This window comes from Eschrichtius robustus, chromosome 15 (assembly GCF_028021215.1).
Source record: "Eschrichtius robustus isolate mEscRob2 chromosome 15, mEscRob2.pri, whole genome shotgun sequence".
In the NCBI taxonomy this organism is placed as follows: domain Eukaryota; kingdom Metazoa; phylum Chordata; class Mammalia; order Artiodactyla; family Eschrichtiidae; genus Eschrichtius; species Eschrichtius robustus.
The window spans coordinates 61,529,170-61,551,084 of NC_090838.1; the positions used below are offsets into that span (position 1 = coordinate 61,529,170).

At 51.5% G+C, this 21,915-nt stretch overlaps 1 protein-coding gene across 8 annotated transcripts in view; it reads left to right on the forward strand.

The window, feature by feature from the left end:
• The first annotated feature begins 570 nt into the window (after positions 1-570).
• Positions 571-21,915, forward strand: part of DYSF (dysferlin) — a 233,158-nt gene continuing 211,813 nt past the window's right edge. For 4 of the 8 annotated variants that reach the window (XM_068564056.1, XM_068564058.1, XM_068564060.1 and 1 more), the window contains exon 1: positions 571-658. In XM_068564056.1, coding sequence (XP_068420157.1) covers positions 571-658 — 88 coding nt within the window. Of the gene's footprint in view, positions 659-11,088; positions 11,240-21,915 lie in introns of those variants that run through there. The other 4 variants (XM_068564055.1, XM_068564057.1, XM_068564059.1 and 1 more) reach the window with 1 other exon arrangement.

Below are 21,915 nucleotides of genomic sequence, written 5' to 3' on the forward strand. Positions count from 1 at the left end.
GGATGGCTCCGAGGGAGAGTGCTGGAATCCCCGCGGCGGGAGGAGGCGACGGGCTTGGCGTCGCGCACTGCCGGAGGTGGAAGGTCAGGGGAGGGACCAAGCCTTTCTCCTGTCCAGGAGCGAGATCTGAACTGCGCTGGGCGCCCGGAGCCACGGTCCAGCCCTCAGCCCTCGCGGCCGCCGCCCAGTCCGCTGTTCCACCGCCAGGTGCAAAATGCCGTGTCATTGGGAGAGTCTGCGGCCGGAGCATTGAATTACAGCTTAGCCGAGCCCGGGTAGGGCGGCGGGGGTGGAAGGGGAGCAGAAGCCCCTGTTCTCCTCGGAGCACCCGCTGACAAGCGGGCTGAGCGCAGCCGGGGCGCGGACCGAGTGGAGCCCACTGGAGCAGCCCGGGACTGGCCTGTTCCTCTTTAAGAGCCGCTGCTCTGAGCCGGGAGCCAGTGATCCAAGCCGCTCTCCCTCCGCCAGCTCTCTCCAGTGAGGGAACCCTCGAGCTGCGCCTCGACCGTCCCCGACCTTCCCCAGCCCTCTCCGCGCCCTGGGCGCACTGGGCCCGGACTCCCGCCAGTCATGCTGAGGGTCTTCATCCTCTACGCCGAGAACGTCCGCACCCCGGACTCCGACATCAGCGATGCCTACTGCTCTGCGGTGTTTGCAGGTAGGAGGGGCCCGCGATCCCTCCCGGGAGGGGAGGATGGGGTCGGAGAGGACACGCCGCCGCTCTCCATCCCGGAGAGCACCGGGACGTGAGAGGCCAGACTCCTCGCCCAGACCAGATTGACTTTGAGTGTTGCAAAAACACACACCCTCGGAGAGAGGCGACTCAGAGGGAAATTGAGGCAAGAGGGAGAGGTGGCTGAGCGGCCTGGAAGCTGAGCCCGGGTTGGGGCTAAGAGGGACCTGGAAGACGGGGCCAGCATCTTTCCTCGCACTCTCTGGATCTCTTAAAAGAGGCCTTTCCGGGGCTGTGTGCTGCAAAGCGTTGTACTGCAGGGCTCCCCGCCTCTCCCCGGAAGACTGGTCCCCGGACTATTTGTAATCCAGCTCTTCCCCCCGCCCCCCCCTCGCGCCCCGGCCCAGGCCTGGCGGCTCTCCTCGGCCTTCGCTCTCTATTACAGGCTGGGCCGGCAGGCAGGCGGCCCCTGGGGGCAGAGGCATCGCCCATCGGTCCAGGGATCCTACCCTTGCTTTGGGCACAGGATGCGGGAAATTTAGCATGTTGGGGGTGGTAGCTCCATCATCAGGTTGAGGCTACCTTGAGCAGGGGAGCCTGCTTCCCTATCAGATTGAGAGCTCCCGCAGGAAGGTCTTTTCATGGTGATGAATGGACTACTCCAGGAGGTGACGGATGGGCCTGTCTGCTTCTCTGCGACCCCCCTCTGGGTGGAGCTAGAGCTGGGGTCTACACAGCTGGGTCTGTGGGTTTGGAGCCATACTGAGGGAGAAGGACCAGAGGGCAGGAGTGTGGGAGCCCACCTCCCCACCCACCCTGTGGGTTCACTCTCAGCCTCTGTTACCTGTCTTTCCCTTTCTCCCCCGGAGATCTGGCTACATCCCAGGCCTCCGGCAATCATAGCATCGGCTGGTCCCTGGCCATCCAGCAGACATTCCCTTTCAGTTTCACGAGCTCCTGGATCTACCTGTTCCCAGACGCCCATGTGCCCATGTGCTCCCGGACACATGCACACCTGAAGTGCATGTGACACCTGCAAGTTCCAAGGAGTAGAAACTCACAGAACGCAGGCATGTGTCCATAGCAATGTGTGCGTGCGCGCGTGCACACACACACACACACACACACATTCCTGGGTGTGAGATTCTGGGTTTCTCGAGGAGGAGTAGCTGAATGGGCCCTTGGCCTGGAAAGAAGTGTGCACCGAAGGGGGTAGGAGGAGCGGTAGGTGACACTCCAGCTGTGCTCTTTTCCTAACGCGTTGCTTTGACCTGTTCTGACCAGTTTCCCACAGTTGCCTTCAGAAATGAGCTTTATCAAGGTGTTTCCAGGAGGAGAACGAGGGCACAAATCGGGGGCCTCCACGCTTCCTCTGAAACCTTGGCTCTGGGCAGGCCAGGCCAGTGGTTCATCTGCATGGCCCGGACTAGCAGCCTGGCTGAGGGCCCTGGGCTGAGAGCTGCAGGCCTCCAGGGAGCACCATTCACTCTGTAAATAGCCCCCTGGCTGAGGGGAGGGAGGATACATTGCAGCCAGAGGGAAAACAGGCACCCTGTGCTTTAAGCAGCTACTCCCGCCCCAGCACCCCTCGCCTGGCACAGGGCCCCCTGGGGGCTGAGCACCCTCTGGAGCTGTCCAGTGCACAAGTGAAATGCAAGAAGGGTCACCTTGGAGCCCCTGCCTCTGTTCTCAGGGGTCTTATCTCCTCTGGCGTCCACTCAGCCTGAACCAGATTTTCCTCCACCTTCTCTGACCACACCCCCAGCTCCCAACACCTCCCCGCAGGACAACACACTTGACTCAGCCTTCATGGTGCCCCTACCCAGACCAAGCTCAGAACCCTAGCAAGAGAAAGGAAAGAATGAATAATGAATAATGAAAGGGGAAGCACTTTCTCACCCCAGAAGTGCTTTACCTAGAGGAAATCCTGTTGTCGTCATTTCTGCTCCCAGGGCCGCCTGTGGAGCAATCGCCCCATCCTGTATCCTCGCCCTGACTGAGCCCTTCCCCCCGTTTGTCTGTCTGCTGTCAGTCTGCAGTCCTCCCCTTTGCCTGCAGCCTGGCTCCTCCGGGTGGGCTACCCCTTCCCTGGCGATGAACGAGGTACACTGTGTGCTGACCCGGAGTGTCCCCCGCCTTCGGAGGGGGCCTTCTGGATCCCGCCCACTCCCAGCCATCGCAGTCACTGCCAGGCAGTCATGGGGAGCGCAGGCCCCCCTCCCCCACCCCTGGCCGCAGTCCACCTCCTGCGTGTTGGCCAAGCTCTTCACTCATGTCCAAATTTGGCCTCCCTGCGCCATTCAGGCCTGCTCACCCTCCTTCTCCCGACCAGGGCCAGGTTGGTGAATGATTACACAGAAGGCTCTGGTCTCAGGAGCACACTTCTCAGAGCAAATCACCCTTCTGGGAAGGCTTCCCGCACCAGCTGGCCTGGATCTGGCTTTCCCAGACCTGTTAGTTTTGGGGCCCATAGACCCCCTCCTTTGGCTACCTATTTGTAGTATCTCATAATTTCACAGGTGCCTCCGCGCATGCATAAATTCATTTCCTGCTCACAGTAGCTTTGTGAGGCCAATGGGCAGGGATATCATCCCCTTTTACAGATGAACAGATGGGCCCAGAGAAGTGCAGGGGCCTGGCCAAGGTCACACAGTGGCCAAAGCACCCCCCCAACCCCCATCATCACGCCCTCTGTTGTTCTCAACGTCCATGCTCATGAATAAGAAAGTGCTTTGGAAAGCATACCATGCACTGCCCACACATGAGGCACCCTGGGCCTGAGCCAGAAGAGGGGAGGGCTGTGCGTGGGGTACGCAGCATGGGCTGAGTCAGAGTGGAGGGGGGAGTGCAAGGCTGCAGGGAGCGCAGTGTATGATGAATGACCCAGAGATGGAGGATTCCAATTTTGAAAAGTGTATTCATCACAAGGAGAGAGAATGGTCATTCATTAAGCACAATGTACCATTTTCAGATGCTGTTTCTTCAAAACCCCACAACGATCCTGTGAGATATATTTAACTGATACTGTGCTTACTAGGTGTAAGCACTGTTCTAAATAGAGCTCACTTACTATGAGTTCTGTCATGTTTGAGTTGTAATTTGTACCAGGCCCTTATATGTAGACGCTTAATCCTCCTATCAACCATATATGGTAGCAACCATTATCACCCCCATTCTACACCAAAAAGAGGTTAAGTCATACACTAGTAATTAGTGGAATCAGGATTCAGGCCCACACAATCTGGCTCCAGAACCCCATCTTTAACTGCTCTACCATTTCCCTCTGGTCTTAGCTCTGATTTATAAGAGACAAGCAGTAAAAGGTGGAGGGGTAGGAGTGGACCCAGGTCTGGCTCACACCCCAGAGCCCAGTCTCAGTCTGCATGTGGCCCCCTCACACCCTGCCTTATCTCACACACTGTCCCTGCTGCCACCCACTCTCGTTCTCCCTCAGGCCCTGACATCCCCACTCTCATTCTCTGGTCTGGAGGATGCTTTCTTATCTCAGAGGGGTCTCTGCCCCTCTGCATCACCCTCTCTGCATCTCGTAGGACCAGTTGGCCCAGGATGCTCCCTCTGGGCAGTACTCTTGTGCTAGGCCATCTCAAGGCCTCTGTTAGGCCTGTGATGGCTGTTCAGGGACTGATAAGCTAAGGCTAGGGGCATGCATCATGTAGCACTGAGGTGGGCAGCCTGCAGTGGGTGTGGCAGGCACTTGGGGGCCTCCGGAAAGGGGGCACTAAGCATAGGCCCCAAGGCTAAGCCAATCCAGTGGGGTGGAGGGGCTCAGGAGTGCAGATAGCTGGCAGCCTTGGTCACATTCCAGTGGGATGAGAGCATAGAACAAGAATGAAAGAAGGATGGTAGCTGAGAGTATTGGCTGTGGACCCAGACTGCCTGGGACCTTGGATTTGGAATCCCAGCACTGTCATTTTCCAGCTGTGTGTCTTTGGGCAAGTTACTTAACCTCTCTGTGTCTCAGTTTCCTCATCTATAAAGTGTTGATAATAATAGTACCTGCTTTGGAGGGATGGTTCTGAAGAGTTTATGTGTTAATCCACATAATACACTTTGAATAGTGCCTGGCACTTAAATACATGTTAACTATTTTACTATTACTATATATGTTTATATATATATTTATTACAATTATTATTATGGTTAACATGTATTGTACATGTACTAAGAAATCACTGCACACATCCAAAAAGCCTTTCACTATCTTTTTTGCCTGGTCCGGCCTATCACCAGCTCTGTTGGTTCATCTACTGTCCTACCAGACTGGGCACAATGTGCTGAGAAGTGAGTGGCCATCCCCTCGGCCCCAAGGGACCCTGGTCCTGTCTCCTCTGGCTGCTCCCCCCACACCCCCTGGAGCAGTCCCTTCTGAGGCCAAGACATACGTCCACTTGCCTGACGGCTGGCTGTGACCCTCACCATCGGGCTAGATCTTTCTTGGAAACAGTATCCCTCCAGTGACTCCCTGAGCCCACAAACCTTCTCCGTCCCTCTCCCCAGGCCAAAATCTGTTTCTTTCTTTACTTCCTGCATGCTGGTCTCTTTCCAGATTGGCTCATTAGGCTGAAATGTTAGCAAGAAGAGCACTAACATCTATTGTGCACCTGCTGTGCGCCAGGCAGGCACTGGGCTGGAAACCTTAGTGTTTGCTTTAATCCTCCCAACAGCTCTGTGAAGTAGCATTCTCTTGATTTCACAGAAGTGGAAACAGACTCTGAAAAGTCAAATCTCACGTCTTGGGACACATGGCTAGAAAAGGGTGCACTGGGATGGATGCAGGGCCGTCTGATTGTTCCTGCTATGGGAGAGTTCTTCCCAGGCAGTCGGTCACATGACCATGGCCATAACCAGAATCACTGCTGTATATGCAGTCTACACCCCGACACCCCTGGTAGACATGTGACTGCCTCTCTAATCCCAGCTGGTCGGATTGGGATATCCTTGGGACACAAATTCTTCAATGAATGTGAGGGGGGAGGGCAGAAGGATGCATTGGACCATCCGTACTCCTGTAAGTTTTTGGACTTTGGCAAATGTGCCCTGAGGAATCATGTAAGCTCACATGCAGAGTGTCCGTCTCAAGGTTGGTGTTATTGGAAGCAGAGGGCAAGGTTTATTTGCTTCCTGGATACCCCAAGTCAGGCCTTGGGAAAAAACAAGTCCCCAGACATTAGGAGAACTGAGCCAGAGGAGACCAACTCCAAGAGCAAGAAGCGGCTCTCCTTGAAGTATCTCCTCCTTGACTGGCAGGGAGGAAGGACCCCATATAGGTGACAGAAGAGGGTCACAAACCCACATGCCCATGGGAGCGTGGCAGGTGGCGTAACTAAGGCCAGAGGGAGAAGCGCATGCATATGGGGTGAGGGGTAGCAAGTAGGGCGAGCCGAGATGCATGCTCCCGGCTGCAGGTGCCAGATGATCAGTGTTAGGCAGAAAATTAGGGATCGTGTGCCAGCTTCTCTGATTTTTCAAGGGCTGCTATAAATCCAGATCTCCTAATGTTTAAAGTACAATTTTGTTATAAAACATTGTGTTGATCAAAGACAGCAGGTCTATGTGCTGGATGTGTCCCAGGGGATACCAGTGGCAGCATCTGATGGTATTTTGTTTAATCTGGGAGACCTTGGTTCTTGGACTCTCCAGGGAACAGGCAGCCAGTCTCCTCTCACCTGAGATCATCAGTCAGCACCTATCCATGACTACACCGATGGGGTAGCAGGGGAGAGCTTTAGTCCCCTCCCCCCCTTACCTCTTTTAGCTCTGAAATGTCCGTTGTGCTTAACATGAAATTGTAAGTAAAAGCTGGGCTTGCTATGCAAATTCAGCTTCAAAGCAGGTCCCCTTGAGGCAGGAGATAGATGAGCCCCAGGCTGAACAGCTGGAGTTCGTCCCCTGTGGACAGATACTCCAAAATAGCAGGAGGGAGGAGAAGATAAGCCCTGCCCAGGTAAGAGATAAAAGACCACATATTCCTCATTCTCCAAGTCAAGGAGACCTTCCCAACTGCACATGCACAGAAAAGCTCCTTGGAGGTCGAAAAGGGAGGGGGCGCCACCCCATAGTAAGCGATGTCAACCTACCCATAGGCCTATTCTCTAGAATCCATCTTGGCTAAGAGATGCGCACACACACAGAGGAGGACGCTGAGATATACCAAATATGGACTCAGAACCAGCAAAGCAACATGACTGGTCAAAGGAAACCCAGAAGAAATCCCCCATAAAAGTCATTCAAACTACCACAACGGCGCGACTCTCTCTCTGAGCCCGCCCGTGTGTCTATCCACACGTACTCTTCTTCCTCCTAATAAACACTTTACTTGTTTCACTACTTTCTGTTTCTTTGTGGAAATTCATTTTCGTGTCACTGGGCACTGGTCTAGTGGCTAGGATTCAGTGCTCTCACTGCCGTGGCCTGACTTCAATCTCAGGCCGGGAACTGAAATCCTGCTTCAAGCCGCTGTAGGCCGAGGACACCAGAGACCACCCTTACCCACTTGCTACCCAACAGTGGCCCCTAAGCTGGCCCTGTCACCTTTGCAGTGGGGCTGGAGTTGTCCCGGATGCTGAGGAGCCGCCCTTACCTGGGGCCTTAGGTAGGATGCAGACCGGGCTCTTGGTTAGCGAGCCCTAACTGATGGTGGGGGGCACGATGGTCTCTCTCACTCACATAATGGTTGATGTGTAGGCAGCCCAGGCTGGTAAAGTTCTGACCCACAGGGCTGTCCAGGCCCCCAGATCCTTTCTGTCTTGTTTCTCTGCTATCCCCCGTGGTCCCTTTGACAACATGGTTGGCGTGGTGGATATTGTACTTGGCTCTCCAGTGTCCCTTCCACACCATGATAAGGCTAAGCCAGTGGTTCTCAAAGAGGATAGTACTGTCCCCTTGGGGGAAGTTTGGATATGATGATTTGGGATATGTTTTCACTGCAGCCTGGGCAGGAACACATAGCCCTCCTGCTCATATCGCATCGGTCATCACCTGGTTTCCTGGCCACATCCAGCTCTGAGGGAGTTCTGGGAAATGTAGTCTATTTATGTGGGTGACCATGCTTCCAGGTCAAGCTCCTTGGAACACTTCTATGGCAGGAGGGGAGAACATCTTTGAGGGGGACAAGTTGACGTTTCAGCACACTGTCCGCAAGAGCTGCATTCCTGATGCAAGTCCCCTTGGGAGGAAGCCCCCTTGAGCACCAGGCCCCAGGATGACATCTCCAAGGGAAGAGTCAGCCATCCTATCAGGGAGAAGTGAAGGGCAGCCAGGCTGGGAAGTTGGAAGCTGGGATGGGAAAAGAGGCCTCAGGAAGTGTCCAGGGCTCAGGCCACCAGCTGCTGCTTTTCTGGTGTACTGAGCAGGTGTGTGGAGACCCTGTTCCTTGGACATAAGCCAAGGGTTTGCAAAAGTCCCTTGGAATATTCCTCTGGAAATATTAGATATGCCCCTACAGATTTCCTGTGCCACCTCTGACCGATTAGAGCAGGGCTAGGGGGCAGGGTGTGGTGTGCTGGGGAAAGCAGCAAAGTCAGGAATTATTATGATGGTAAAAAATATCCTCAATCATCAGATCCAAAATTCCCCCTAGGGGGCAGTACTATCCTCTTTGAGAACAGCACACTTAACATCATGGGGTGGAAGGGACACTGGGGAGCCAAGTACAATGTCCATCACACCAACCCCAGGCCAGCCCTTCCTATCCACTGGGAACACCTGGCTGCCTGAGACAAACTTGGGCTCTCCCCTCATCGACCGACTCCACCATCTAGCTAGACATCAAACCAGCACTTAAACAAATAGTTACTGCTTACAGTTGGGACAAGCGCTAAGAAGGAAAAGTGCTGCTGTGCAGTTGTTTGCCAGAGGACCCAGCCTAGACCAGGAGGTCAGAGGCTTCCCACGGAAGTGATGAGGCCTGAAGAGTGAGTGGGGGTGGCCCTTTAAGAGAGAGGGGAAGGCAGGTGCAGGTGGAGGTGACAGCAGAGCTTGGAGGGAGTTTGGAGGGAGCTCAGCATGTTCCAGAAACTGAGAAGTCACTGGAGCTGGAGCTGGAGAGTGAGGGGCTGAGGGGTCTTACCTTGTATGCAGAGGAAAGGGAGCCGGGCTCTACTGCAAGAGCATGGGAGGCCTTGGAGGGGTTTTATGAGGGGAGGGACCTGATTATATTTAAGATCACTTGGCTCCCGTGTGGATAATGGACCAGAGGTGACCAGCTAAGAGGCAGCCAGGCAGGAGAGGGTGGTGGTGGAAATGCCTTGGTGGAGGTATTTGGATGCTGTGGGCACATAGATGGTACCAAAGTCAGTAAGGATGACTTAGGCTGCAAGTAAGTGAAATCCTACCTCAAAAAGACTTTAATAATAAACAGTCTTAAAGTGATTTTTATTCCCGATACAAGTCCTCTTGGGAGGAAGCCCTGTTAGTACCAGGCCACACTATGATCCAGAGACCTGGTGGGCTCTGGGCATATAGAGTGGACAGCTCCACAGTCACCCTGGACCCAGAACGACTCCATTTTTCTCTCTGGTCTGCCGTCCTTGGTGTCTGCTACATCTTAGAGCTGGTCGGCCACTGGATCTACATGCTTCCTTATTCTCACGAAGCAGGAGAGGGAGTTGGGCTTGTTCATTCACGGAGGATAAGTTATCCCTCCAGGAGAACATCTCGGGACATATGCCATCGCTGGACCAACAGCTATTGCCAGGAGATAGTCTCAGATAGGTCAGGATCTGGAGCTAGGGCTGGGGGTAGTACCCGAATAGTCGGCTTCTGCTGAGAGGGAGGATGTTTGGATGTTGGAGAGGAAGTAAATGTCCAGCTCATCATGAGGGTTAGTGGGGTCACCCAGGGAGAGTGGTAGAGTCAGGAGGAAGAGGGCGCAAGCCAGCTAGAGAAGGTGCAGCCTTTAAGGTTGCGGAGAGGACAGCCTCAGACTTGTCATCGAGTGGGTGAGGGGTGTAGGATCTAGTGCCCAAGTGCCCAGCGGGGCTTAGGAGTATGAATGATTCATTTATAACAGCAGGAGAAAGAGCAAAAGATTTGGGCGCAGAAGCTGACAGGAGTTAGGAGGCCGGGAGCCTGAGGAAGTTCTCTATTTTGCATATAAGAAGCAAACTGAGAGCGAGGATGGTGATGGGACGTTGTAGGTTTGGGGAGAGAAAAGTATGAAATTGTTGTCTAGGAGAGAGGGAGATTGAAGGGGCTGTGGAGATGTAGCGTGGTTGCCTATCAGCACTCAGGATCCACCAGAGTCAGGGGTGGGAAATAACAGGTGAGGCCAGCAGGTTAGCTGTGTTATTCTCCAACACCTTTAGTGCTTAGCGGGCTGGGGTGGAGCAGGCAGAGCTGGATTTCACCACGTTGTTGTTTAGCCACCTGAAAATGCTGGATCTTCAAAACAAGAGAAGAGAAAGAGAGCTGTGATCTTGTGCAGCAGAATGACGATAACTAGTCACTGAATTGAGGTTGAGTGAGGAAGCTAGTGAGGACCTGGGGGGTGGGAGGAGGGACAGTGCCTGTCGGGTGCTCGGCGCTGCAATGTAGGGGTATAGAGGTGAGAAGCCACCTGTGGCCAAGAAGTTCATCAGCTGGAAAGGAACCAGACGTAACATGGGAACGCGCGCTAAAGGCTGTCACCGCTCGAGGTTCACTCTCTAGGCAATTCCCCTCACGGTGGGGGCGAGGGGACCTAGAGATTGCTGCTGGGGATGTGGCAGGGTACCGAGCGGGCAGGATGCAGACCTCCGCCTCCGGAGACGAGTGACCCCGGACTGCTCTGGAGAAGGCTCAGAGGCCCTTCGCGAGAGTTCGAGCGTTGGAGTCTCTCGGGCCTCCAGGGCACCGAGGGCGGTCGAGGGGGAAGGTGAGCCGAGGCGAGCGGCGTGGGCGCCAGGGGCTCAGGGCGCAGCGCGCGTTCGGCCGCTCGGCCCTCTCCTCCTCTAGCGCTCGCAGCGCTTGCAGTTTCCCGCGGACACACTCTGGTCTCTGAAGCCGGGTTTCCCCCACCTCCCGCCTTCGCACCCAGTTGCCCCCGGGCGCTTCGGGCAGGAGAGCAGCGGAAGCGAAGTCGGCCTTGGTGCGCTCGGGGCCCGGGCGCGCTGGCCGGGCGGGTAGCCGGGACGGTGCGGGCTCCCGCTAGCAGGCGGGCGGGCGACGCTTCCCAGCTGCGCAGCCGAGCCGTGCGCCCCGCGTCAGCTGCGCTTCCATTCCTGGTGGGGGCGGGGACCCGCGGAGGGGACCAGCGCCCCCGCCGGCGCCGGGCTGACCCCTGGCCCGCCCCGCCCTCCGCGGGCAGGGCGGATCCGGACCCGGGCCGGAGGGGAGGGTCCACCCAGTGGGTGTCCGGTGTCCTCGCCGCGGCCTCTCCCAGGCGCCGGGACTTCTCCCGCGGAGGCGACAGCTCGCTCCCCTCTGGTGCGGCTGCCGCGGAGCCGAGCGCTTGCTCGGTGGGGGCCGGCCGAACCATGCTGAGCTGCCAGCTGGTGAGGGCCAGCAACCTCCTCAGTGTCAAGAAGGACCGGCGCAGCGACCCGGTCGCCAGCCTGACTTTCCGAGGTGAGAGCCCCGTGGCCGTCGCGCCCGTGCGCCCGCACCACCGACTGCGCGCGCACCGCCGGGTCTGCCGCCCCGGCTCCGGCGCTAACTCTAGTCCAAGCCATAGTTTCCTCCCCGTCAGCAAGGACAGAAATCTCAGAGAAATTTCGGTCCTATCTTCTGCAGAGGGGGCGAGGAGGATGCAACCGAGCACGATAAATGCCACCGTGCTCAGAAATTTTGGAAAACCGGAAGTGCCATAATAGGTCAACAGTTACCACTTAACTAAGACCGAAGCCCGGAGGGAATAACGTGCGAGCCCTTAGCGGGCAGTGATGAGGGCGGGGTTGGAGGATGGGTGCGGAAGAGAGAGGAATAGGATCGCTTAAAAACTGGGCGTGGAGACCGTGAAAGTTGTGTCTTGATTTCATTCATTCATTCGTCCATCTTTCTTCAACACTGGCCATATTGAATCGGCCGTGTCTCAGTTGGGAGGAAAAGGGATAGAATAGGGCGGATGTGGCCTTGATACAAAAAATTTTGAGAGTTCAAGGAAGCTTTTTAAATGCAAAGAGCCTAAATGCCTGCCTGTGGTACTTAGGCAAGAGAGGGTCTCTCTCTGTTTGGGGCAAACACCCCAAAGGACTCAAACCCCTCCCCCTTCTCACCAGGCACCCTTAACTTCCGCCTCAAGGCAGACATTCCCACGGGAGGAGGTATCTCAGGAGGGGAAAGGGAAGAGGAAGGATCTGTCAAAATTAAGAGAAGGAACAATGGCAGTGAGTCAGGACCCCAGTTATGCAGAGAAAGATAATTAAGGAAAGGGAGAGGGTTTTCCTCTTACCACGAGGTGTATCCTGTGGTTTTGTGGAATTAAAAAATGTGTGCGGCGCAAAAGGTGGTCAAACGGAGAGGGACAAGTGGCTGGTGTTTTCAGGAGGTTAGAAAAAGGTGGGACCACCAAGGGGGCTCTTTAGCTCTGACCCACGATCGCCATCTGCTCCCCAAGCACCCCGAAATGATGATAACCGTAGATGAAAGACACAATTTGGCAAAGTGAGAACTAACTGTAGCTTTTATTCTTTGTTGTGGGACCATTTACATTTTATTCCTTTTTTTGAAAAGTGTGAGTCGAAACAGTTTAGAAAACTCTTCTGTTTTCCTTAATCGGTGATATTCCTGGGTGCCTACTATGAAATGCAGCGTCCAGACAAGGTCCCTAGTTCTCCCTTAGGTTCAGATTCTGCCTAAGCCATTCTTGTGCGGAAATTATGGGGCCAACGCTGGCTGGGAAAGAAGTTCCCGAAGGACCCTGAGCCCAGGGCCCTTCATCAGCCTAGGTCTCTTAGATGCTTTGGACTTCTTTTGCGTCTGTTCACCACTCTCTTTCCCTGGTTCTCTAACGGTTTTGTGGTAGCTACTAATCTCCCCATTCTGCAGACAAGGAAATGGAAACCTGGGGAAGTGTCCTGGTCATGGCAGGGAGTGCTTGGAGTGGGTAGTGCCCTTGAGTCCAAATCAGTTGAGGTCCCTCTTGGCTGTTGCCCCAGCCCAGGTACCCCGAGCGCATGCACCTGCTGTCCTCTCCCCATCTCTGCATTCCCCTCCCTTTATAATGCCTTACTATTTATTTGCACTGACGAGCTCCTAGCAAAACTGAAATATAATGGAATGTACCATCTCCAGCTGTTCAAAGTCTATTTATCTTTCAAAGCCCAGCTACAATGCCACCTTCTCCAGGAGGGCACCCAGGATTCCCCTGGCTATCATTAGTCTCTCCTCTCTGGAGGCACAGCACCTTGTTAGGTCTGCTAGTGCACTCGCCCCAGCCGGGCTGTGCTCAGTACTTTGCTCCATAATTAGGATCGCAGGACTCCTTGAGGGCGGCATCTTGTCCTATTCCTCAGGATGCCTGGTGCTGAGAGCAAACAGGTGGTACTCTCTAGTGTGTGCCCTTTCTGGCCCAGTTACTCACCATCTTCCAGATGTGCCTGGGAGTCTCAACAGTCTGGGGCAATGGTTCTCATGTTTTACTGTGCCTGAGAATCTTCTGGGGATTGTGCTTGAAAGACAGATTCCTGGGTGCTATCCATAGAGGTTCTGATGCAGCAGGTTTAAGTGACCTAAGAATTAGCATTTCCATACCTGATGCAGGCCATTTTGGAACCACATCTTGAGAGAAATTGATGTGAGATGTGGTGAAAGGTGAAATTAATGGGACCTCCCCCACCCTACAGGGGTATTCATGCTGGACTTTGGGGCTGAGTTGATGCTTAGGTAAAGGGGCTGTTAGAATCAGGCCCAGAATTTACAGATCATCTAGCTTGGGGTACTCAACCCCGGCTGCACATCAGAATTGCGTGGGGAGCTTTCAAAAAGACCACTGCCAAACTCCCTGTCCCTCCTCTCTTGAAGTGAAACTTCTGGGGGGAGGGGCCCAGATATAGGTGTTTCTAAAAAATCTCCAAATGTACAGGAAGCGCAATCAGGGGTGAGAAGCCTTATCGGAACACATCATGGCACAGAGGGGACTGGCCTGCTTGCAGAGAAGTCTCCGCACTGTGTGCTGGGCTCCCACTCGGAGCGGAGCCCGAGGAGCATGGGCCTGGCCAGGCCCACTTGTCTCACAGTTGTTCCCGGCATTCCAGGCTCAGATGTAATTTCAGGACCTGCCTCCCAAAATAGACTATGAACTCTGGGAGGCTGGACTCTGAGGGCCCTTTTATGTGTTCCCTCTCTCAGGGCTTTAGGATAGAGGCTTTTAATGAATACTTATCATCCCTTTGTTCTTGTATTAATTAATTAGTTAGCATGACTAACTACCATGAGTACCTGGGCCATGGTAGAGGTTTTTGACTGACCATCTGCGTGAATGAGCAGCTTCATTTCCTATAGCATTTAATGAGCTGTACTTCTCTTCTGCCCTGCCCATTTCCCACCCTCTAATGTCATGATTTACATCCCTTCATTCATGCATTTTAGTTCATTGAACAAATATTTATTGAGCACCTACTACATGCTGGGTGCTGTTCGAGGGGCTGGGGATGCATCCAAGAACAAAACCAGATCCCTGTTCCCTTGGAGCTCAAACGTCTTATTTCCTTGAAGTTTGGGTCTCCTGTGCCCCCACTTAGTGACTTTCTACCCTGCTTCCTCCAGGCTCACCAGCCAGAACCCGAGTCATTACTGCCCCTTCCCTTTCCCTCCTCCCATCAGTCCTCTCTTCCTCCCCGTGTCTCTCCAGTCGCTCTCTCTCCCTTCCCCCCTCCCCTCTCATCTGTCTCCTGGGGGATCTTATAGAACCATCTGTAGGTGGGCCCACGTGACTTACCTGTATAGGGAAGGTGAGCTGCAAGGACACTGGACTCTCTGAACCTAGCTTTTTGAATATTAAAAGTTACTTTAAAGCATGGAAAATAGCCTGTTTTCTTCAGGTGAACGTAACATGTACTCAGTGTAAAAAAGGATGAGACAAAGGTAAAAAGTAGCCCCCCATCCTTATACTTCAAATTAACTTGTCAACAATTTGACGCATTTCCTCCAAGATTCTTTTTTCTCTTTTTTTTAAAAAGCAATTTTAGTGCGAAATTTAACACCTAAGTAAGTACATAAAATATAAATGTACGCTTTAATGCAGTTGTTCTCAGTTGGCGATTTTGTTCCTCAGGGGACATTTGGCAATGTCTGGAGACCCTTTGGGTTGTCCCCACTGGGTGGGAGGATGAGGTGCTATTGGCATCTACCGTGGGTAGAGGCCAGGGATGCTGCTAAAGGTCCTGCAGTGCACAAGACAGCTCCGTGACACCCACAGCAAAGACTTAGCCAGCCCCAGAAGCTAATACGGCCAAGGTTGAGGAGCCCTGCTTTAATGGATAAATTATGAAGGGAACACCCATGTCTGTCACTCAGGTCAAGGGATTGAACCTTACCGGTCCTACCCCTCCACCAGAAGTCCCCAGACCCCTTGCCTTCCTCCCTAGAGATAATCCCATCCAGATATCTTTTTTCCAGATGTTTGCATATTTACATTTTCACTCAGTAAGAAGCCAGGGGCATTTTTGTATCAGTAAATATTCTTCTACACACCTTCTAAGTTTTATTTTATTACATGGATGCACCATAATTCAGTTAATCAACCCCCTATTAAGGAATGTTTAGGTTGTATCAATTTTTTAAATATTTATATCCAAAGCTTAAATTATACTGTCACTATGAGAAATATCCTGGTGACTAAATCTTTGCCCACTTATTTAACCATTTCCTTTTGGTAAATACTGGAGGTGGCGTTGCTGTGTCAGAGGTTATAGGCATATTTAAGGCTTTGCCACATTTCCCAAATTGCTATCCTGACAGTCTGTACCAACTTTATCTTCCCATTAGCTGAGTTTGGGGGCTTGTTTTCTTATAATTCTGCTAACAGAAAGCATTATCGTGCAAATTTTTAACAATTTCTTAGGTTCAAATAGTATTTGTGACCTTTCAATGTTATTGCCTATTTGCATTTATTTCTTACTGAATTACTGCTTTTTAATTTGCCCAGTTTGGGAGGGAAGAGATGTTTGTCTTTTTCTTCATTAGTTGTGAGTCCTCTTTACATATTAAGGACATAAAGATGTTGTCATAGATGTTTAAAATATCTTCCCCAGTTCTAATTGGCCTTTTGAGTTTAAAGACTACCCCTCTCAGAGAGCATTCCATCACAGCCAGTATATCCACCTGCCACCACCCCTTCCTGACTACTCATTCTCTGGAAAGTATGTTTTCAGTTAAGATTTAGAAAGATGGAGATCGAGGTGGGAGTTCTTGAGGTGAGAAGAGTAGAGCTCTGCTAGGGAAGGCAGGGAGTGACTGCTGCCCAGTCTAGGGGTGTGCAGGCTTAAGTCGGGGCACAGATGGTGGGGCAAGTATCAGAGTTATCAGAGTCTGCCTACCCTTTTTGTTAGGGGGTATCTGTGCCAAGAAGTAAAGCAGGCCTTCCCTCAGCAGAAGCCAGGGCTACTTTTTCTCCGTTTACCACCATTTCTCTCGTCCACCAGTTTTTGGTTTTCTGCTGGTAACTTTGAACTCCTATCGCTTTGTTTATCTGATGGGTATTCTTTTTTTAAAAAATTAATTAATTAATTTATTCTTGGCTGCATTGAGTCTTTGTTGCTGCGTGTGGGCTTTCTCTAGTTGCGGCGAGCGGGGGCTACTCTTCGTTGCGGTGCACGGGCTTCTCATTGCTGTGGTTTCTCTTGTTGCAGAGCACGGGCTCTAGGCGCGCGGGCTTCAGCAGTTGTGGCACGCAGGCTCAGTAGTTGTGGGTCTTGGGCTCTAGAGCGCAGGCTCAGTGGCTGTGGCGCATGGGCTTAATTGCTCCGCTGCATGTGGGGTCTTCCTGGATCAGGGCTCGAACCTGTGTCCCCTGCACTGGCAGGCGGATTCTTAACCGCTGAACCACCAGGGAAGTCCCTCTGATGGGTATTCTAATGAGGTGTCAAGAGAGTGCCCAGCACAGAGCAAGTCCTCAATAAACATTTGTGGACTAAATGAGAGACTGCATTGAGGTTGCCTGCACGATCTGAAGGTGCCCTGCCTCTCTGACAGTTGGTCCTGTTACCTGACTGGTAGGCAGACACAGCCCGTCTCTCTCTCTCTTTGGGAGTCCCAGATGCCCCATCTCTTCTTCTCTCTGCTCCCTCTCTAGGTGAACGGCCCCACCAGCACTCATGCATCCCTGTCAGAATCTGAGATGTGCTCTGCTACCCCCCACTTCTGCCTTCCCCACCCAGGTGCCTGTCAGTAGACCCCAGGCCTGCTACCTGTGTCCTCACCATCTTCCACCTGGACTTAAAAAAAAAAAAATTGTGTTAAAATACACATAATATAAAATTTACCATCCTAACCATTTTTAAGTGTACAGTTCAGTGGTATGAATTACTTTCATATTGTTGTGCAGCCATCACCACCATCCATGTCCAGAGCCCTTTCATCTTCCCCAGCTAAAATCTATACCTGTTAAATAATAACTCCCCATTTCCCCCTCCCCAAGTCCCTGGTAACTGCCTTATTTCATTTAGCATGATGTCTCCAAGGTTCATCCATGTGGTAGCATGTATCAGAAATTCCTTCCTTTTTAAGGCTGAACAATATTCCGTTGCGTGTATATCCCACGTTCTGTTTATCCGTTCATCTGTCAGTGGATATCTGGGCCTTGGTGCCTTTGAGATGCAATGGGAAATGGACCAGTATTTCTCAGCCTTTTTGTAAATCCTCTTTGGACAGGCATTAGAAACATGGGAGCAGGTTACAGACTGTGATGTGCACCCTCAGTGAAAGTGCCTGCTTTGGCATTTGTCTTCTCTGTGATCCCACCAGCCCCAAAGAGTCCATTGAATCAGTGTTACAAAGACAAGCATTTTGTCTGCTTCCGAAATGTACCGTGACCTTATCATCGTGTTGGGGGAGGGAGTCTGCCTTATCTCTGCTATAGGGAGATTGCCCGCTGGCTCTGCCAGAGATCGGGGTGCTCCCTTCTACGCTGTAACCCCTGTGCCTGTCCAGGCCTTGGTGGCGAGGGCAGGGCAGGGCTCACAAGCATCCTGGGCCGTTGAAAGGGGTCTGTCCCCACTAGACGGGCCTGAAGGTATGAGTGAGGCCTGAGGCCCAGACCGCAGGGGAGACAGCAACCTAGCCGACAGGTAGACCTCACCAGGCGGGTAGCAGAGGGCAGTGATGTGGCTCCTCGAGTGAAGCCGCAGCCACATCTGATGCTCAGGTGTCAGATTTGTGAAACTCCCACCGGCGGAGACCGCTCAGCCAGGTGGGCCCAGGCGCTGGCTGGGCAGGGTGGACTGTCCTCTTACCTTCACTTTGCGCCTATCTCTGAGGCTCCTTCTCACATCCGCTCCCACAGCCCGTGGTCTCTATCAAAACTGGCCCCAGTGTGGGACCAGGACGGTGCGCTACGTCGTTTTCTGTCACACACCTGGGCTCTCGACACGCAAGGGCCAAGATTTCTTTGTTCGCCAGTTCTCCTCTGACAATCTTGCTTTAAGGCACTATTTTCAAACTTTTGGGACTGTTATCCACAGCAAGAAATATATTTTACATCAAGACTTAGTACACACATAAGTATGCATGTGAAAATATAACCAAAATTTTCGAGGAATAGTACTTTTACACCAAAGATGTGCTCTGAAATTTTCTTCTCTATTCTGTCATTAAAAAGACATATTGGTCAACTCACTCAATTGATGTCATGGCCTGCTAATGGGTCCCAATTTGCAGTTTGAAAAACACCACCCTAGGGACTTCCCTGGCGGTCCAGTTGTTAGGACTCTGAGCTTCCACTGCAGGGGGCACGGGTTCGATCCCTGGTCAGGGAACTAAGGTCCTGCATGCTGTGCAGTGCGGTCAAAAAACAAAAAAGAGAAAGAAAAAGAAAAACACTACCCTACAGCCATGGGTGACTCCGGTCTAGGAGTGTGGGTTGAGTTGGGGTGGGTAGGCTGGGGAAACAAGTGAAGAATTTGCATGGGGCCCAGAAGAGTCCTCCCATGGCGGGTTCACTCCCCTTCACTGAGTCATTCAGTCTGGAGGCACACCCTAGGGCTCCAGCATGATTCTCACGGATGCCTGCTGGCCCCCAGTTCTGCAGAGTAACCTGGGGAGAGGATGTAATCCCCTCCCCCCATCCCAGCATGAGCTGTGAGCTCTCCTGTATCTTTAACTATCGAGTCTGTTTATTTACAGACATAGCGCCACATCTCTCAAGGCCAGAATTGATGATCAAGGACAGGACAGGTCTAAATCCATGATGAGGAAGGAACTCTTTCCTAACTAGCAGCCTGCCTTCCTCTTCCTTGGCGTCTGTAAGTCATGTGATTGTGCCGGGTTAATGTTTCATTTCTTTCTGGCTCTTCTTTGGGGCTGTAGAGCCTATCAGTGACCACTCCCTTCATGTCATCCAGAGGGTCCCAGAGTTGGCCCTTCTAACCGGGACTTAGTGAAATCCCATAGAGGGCCTTTGTCCTCCTCATCTTCAGGGAAGGCAGGAAGTAGAAAATGTTTAAAAGACACTTTGCACAGGGCTTGGCACACAGACACTGCTTAGTTGCTGCTAGCCAGGAGCACCTGGATATGTTTCCAAGTGGCCAATTCAAGAGAGGCTGCAGATGGAATTTTCCATGTTACTCCTGTAGGTCATGGAAAGTTGATAGGGGAGGGGAAGTGAACACTTAGATAGCATCTCCTATCCCCTCAAAACTGATAAAGTAGACACTCTTTATTATTATCATTTTACTGCCAAGGGAGATAAGGTGACAAGCCGTACCTTAGAGAGGTGACAAGTTCACTTAGTAGTGCCTGCTGTTTGAATGACTCCAAAGCCATGTGTTTAACCTCTGCTGGAGCCACACCAACACGGCTTCCAAGGGGATTCAGAATGATTCATCCAGGGCAGGCCTGGGCAACCTTTAAAAGATAACTGGTCCCCCCAAAGACACCTGCCCCCCATTGTACTTTCTTTCATCCCCTCTGTCTGTTGACATGTAGCCATTCTGTGAATGCAGTCTCTGGCGTTCCCTGAGAAGAGCTGTCCTCTTCTGTCCTCTAGTGAGGAAGTGAACTTGCAGTCAACTTGGGAAAGAAAAGGACCCATTCATTTGGCACCCGATTACTGGGCACCTTGCTATATTCTAGGGTTCCTAACATGAGGGAGGCATGGTGCCTGCTCTCTGAAGCTCACCTCTAGTTGGGGAGACAGACATAGAAGCACACAGCTGTCCTGCTGTTCGATACATGTGGTCACAGCTTGCAACCATCTCTGTCTGGGAGAGTCGGGGGAGGCTTATCCGAGCAGAGGCAACTGAGCTGCCCATTGAAGGATCAGTAGGAGTTCACTAGATGCATCAGAGTGGGGCACAGAGGGGAGGGGAGGGGAAGTGAACTCACATTTAATGAGCGTGCTGTGTGCCAGGCAGTCGTCCTATCTTGTTTAATTTTCACCACAGTCCCATAGGGAGGTATCATTATGACCTTACAGATGAGGAAACTAACATGTTCAGTGAATTTCCTAAGAGGTTCTTCAAGTGTGGTACGTGGACCTGTGGGGGAATCCCCAGGACTTTGAGCAGGTCAGAAAGGTTAAAGCTATTTCCACAATAACACTAAGATGCTATTTGCCATTTTCACTGAGTCCATATTTGTACAACTGGTACAATAGCACTGGAAGGTAAAACTGTTGGTGCCTTAAGACTAATGAGGGCTTTGGCACCAAATTGTACTAGTTGTATTTTTCACCCTCATGTAATTTGAAAAAAAAAAAAGCCAGTTTTACTGGCTTTACTCACAGTTTTGGGGGAAAAAAAAGCCAGTTTTACTGAAGAATGACCTTGATAAAGCAGTGCAAATATTAATTTTATTAATCTTGATCCTGGAGTTACACGTGTTTGTAATATTTTCTGTGTTGAGATGGGACGTATGCACAGAGCATTCTGCTGCACCTGGAAAATGATGATTGTTGCAAGAAAAAGCACTGTGTGACCGCTTGAGTGGCATGCTGAACTAGGCTTTTTTTTTTTTTTTTTAATGGAATACTGTTTTTACTTGAAAGAATGACTGACAAACTATGATCGTTCAGACTTGGGCATTTGATAGACATTCTCTTGAACATGAGTGAGTGAGCCTGCCACCTTAAAAGCTGACATTTATCATTTGTTGCCCATCATAAAATTTGAGCTTTCAAACAAAAATTGGAATTTTAGAAAGCTTCTGTCTTCCAGTTTCCCAGTATTTAATGACTTTTCTGATGAGACTGATGGTGACATTAATGAATGTGATTTTTCAGTATTATATAGTGAAATGTGTCAACATTTGGAAGGTCTGCATAACTCAGTGAGTAAAAACTTCCCAAATGAGCAATGCAAGATGTTACAGAATCATGTGTGGATAAAAGATTTATTCAAAATGCAAGATAGGACAATGGATTTTAATGTAACAGAGTACAAAATGTTCATCACTCTGCTTTCAGATTTCACACTGCAGCTAACCTTTAGGTTTAAGAAATACTACTTATTGAGGGCTTCCCTCGTGGCACAGTGGTTAAGAATCCACTTGCCAATGCAGGGGACACGGGTTCAAGCCCTGGCTCAGGAAGCTCCCACATGCCACAGAGCAACTAAGCCCCTGCGTCCCAACTACTGAGCCTGCGCTCTAGAGTCCGCGAGCCACAACTACTGAGCCTACGTGCTACAACTACTGAAGCCCATGCGCCTAGAGCCTGTGCTCCACAACAAGAGAAGCCCCGGCAATGAGAAGACTGCACACCACAACGAAGAGTAGCCCCAGCTCGCCACAACTTGAGAAAGCCCACACGCAGCTACGAAGACCCAATGCAGCCAAAAATAAAGAAATACTACTTATTGAGTTTTGGTGCAGTATCAAAGAAGGAGATCCACAATTATCTGAAAATTTATTAAAATGCATCTCCAACTATATGGTTGGGTTTTTTTTCACAGATGTCAACTAAAACAAGACATCTCAATGGACTGAGTGTAGACAGGATAATGAGAATCCAGTGAGGCATTAAAGAGATTTGCAAAATGTAAACAGTGTCACTTTTCTGTTTCCTTTGTTTTGGAAGTTAGTTATTTTTCATAAAAATATATCACTTACGTTAGCATGTACTGGGCTTATTATTGTTAATATAATATTAA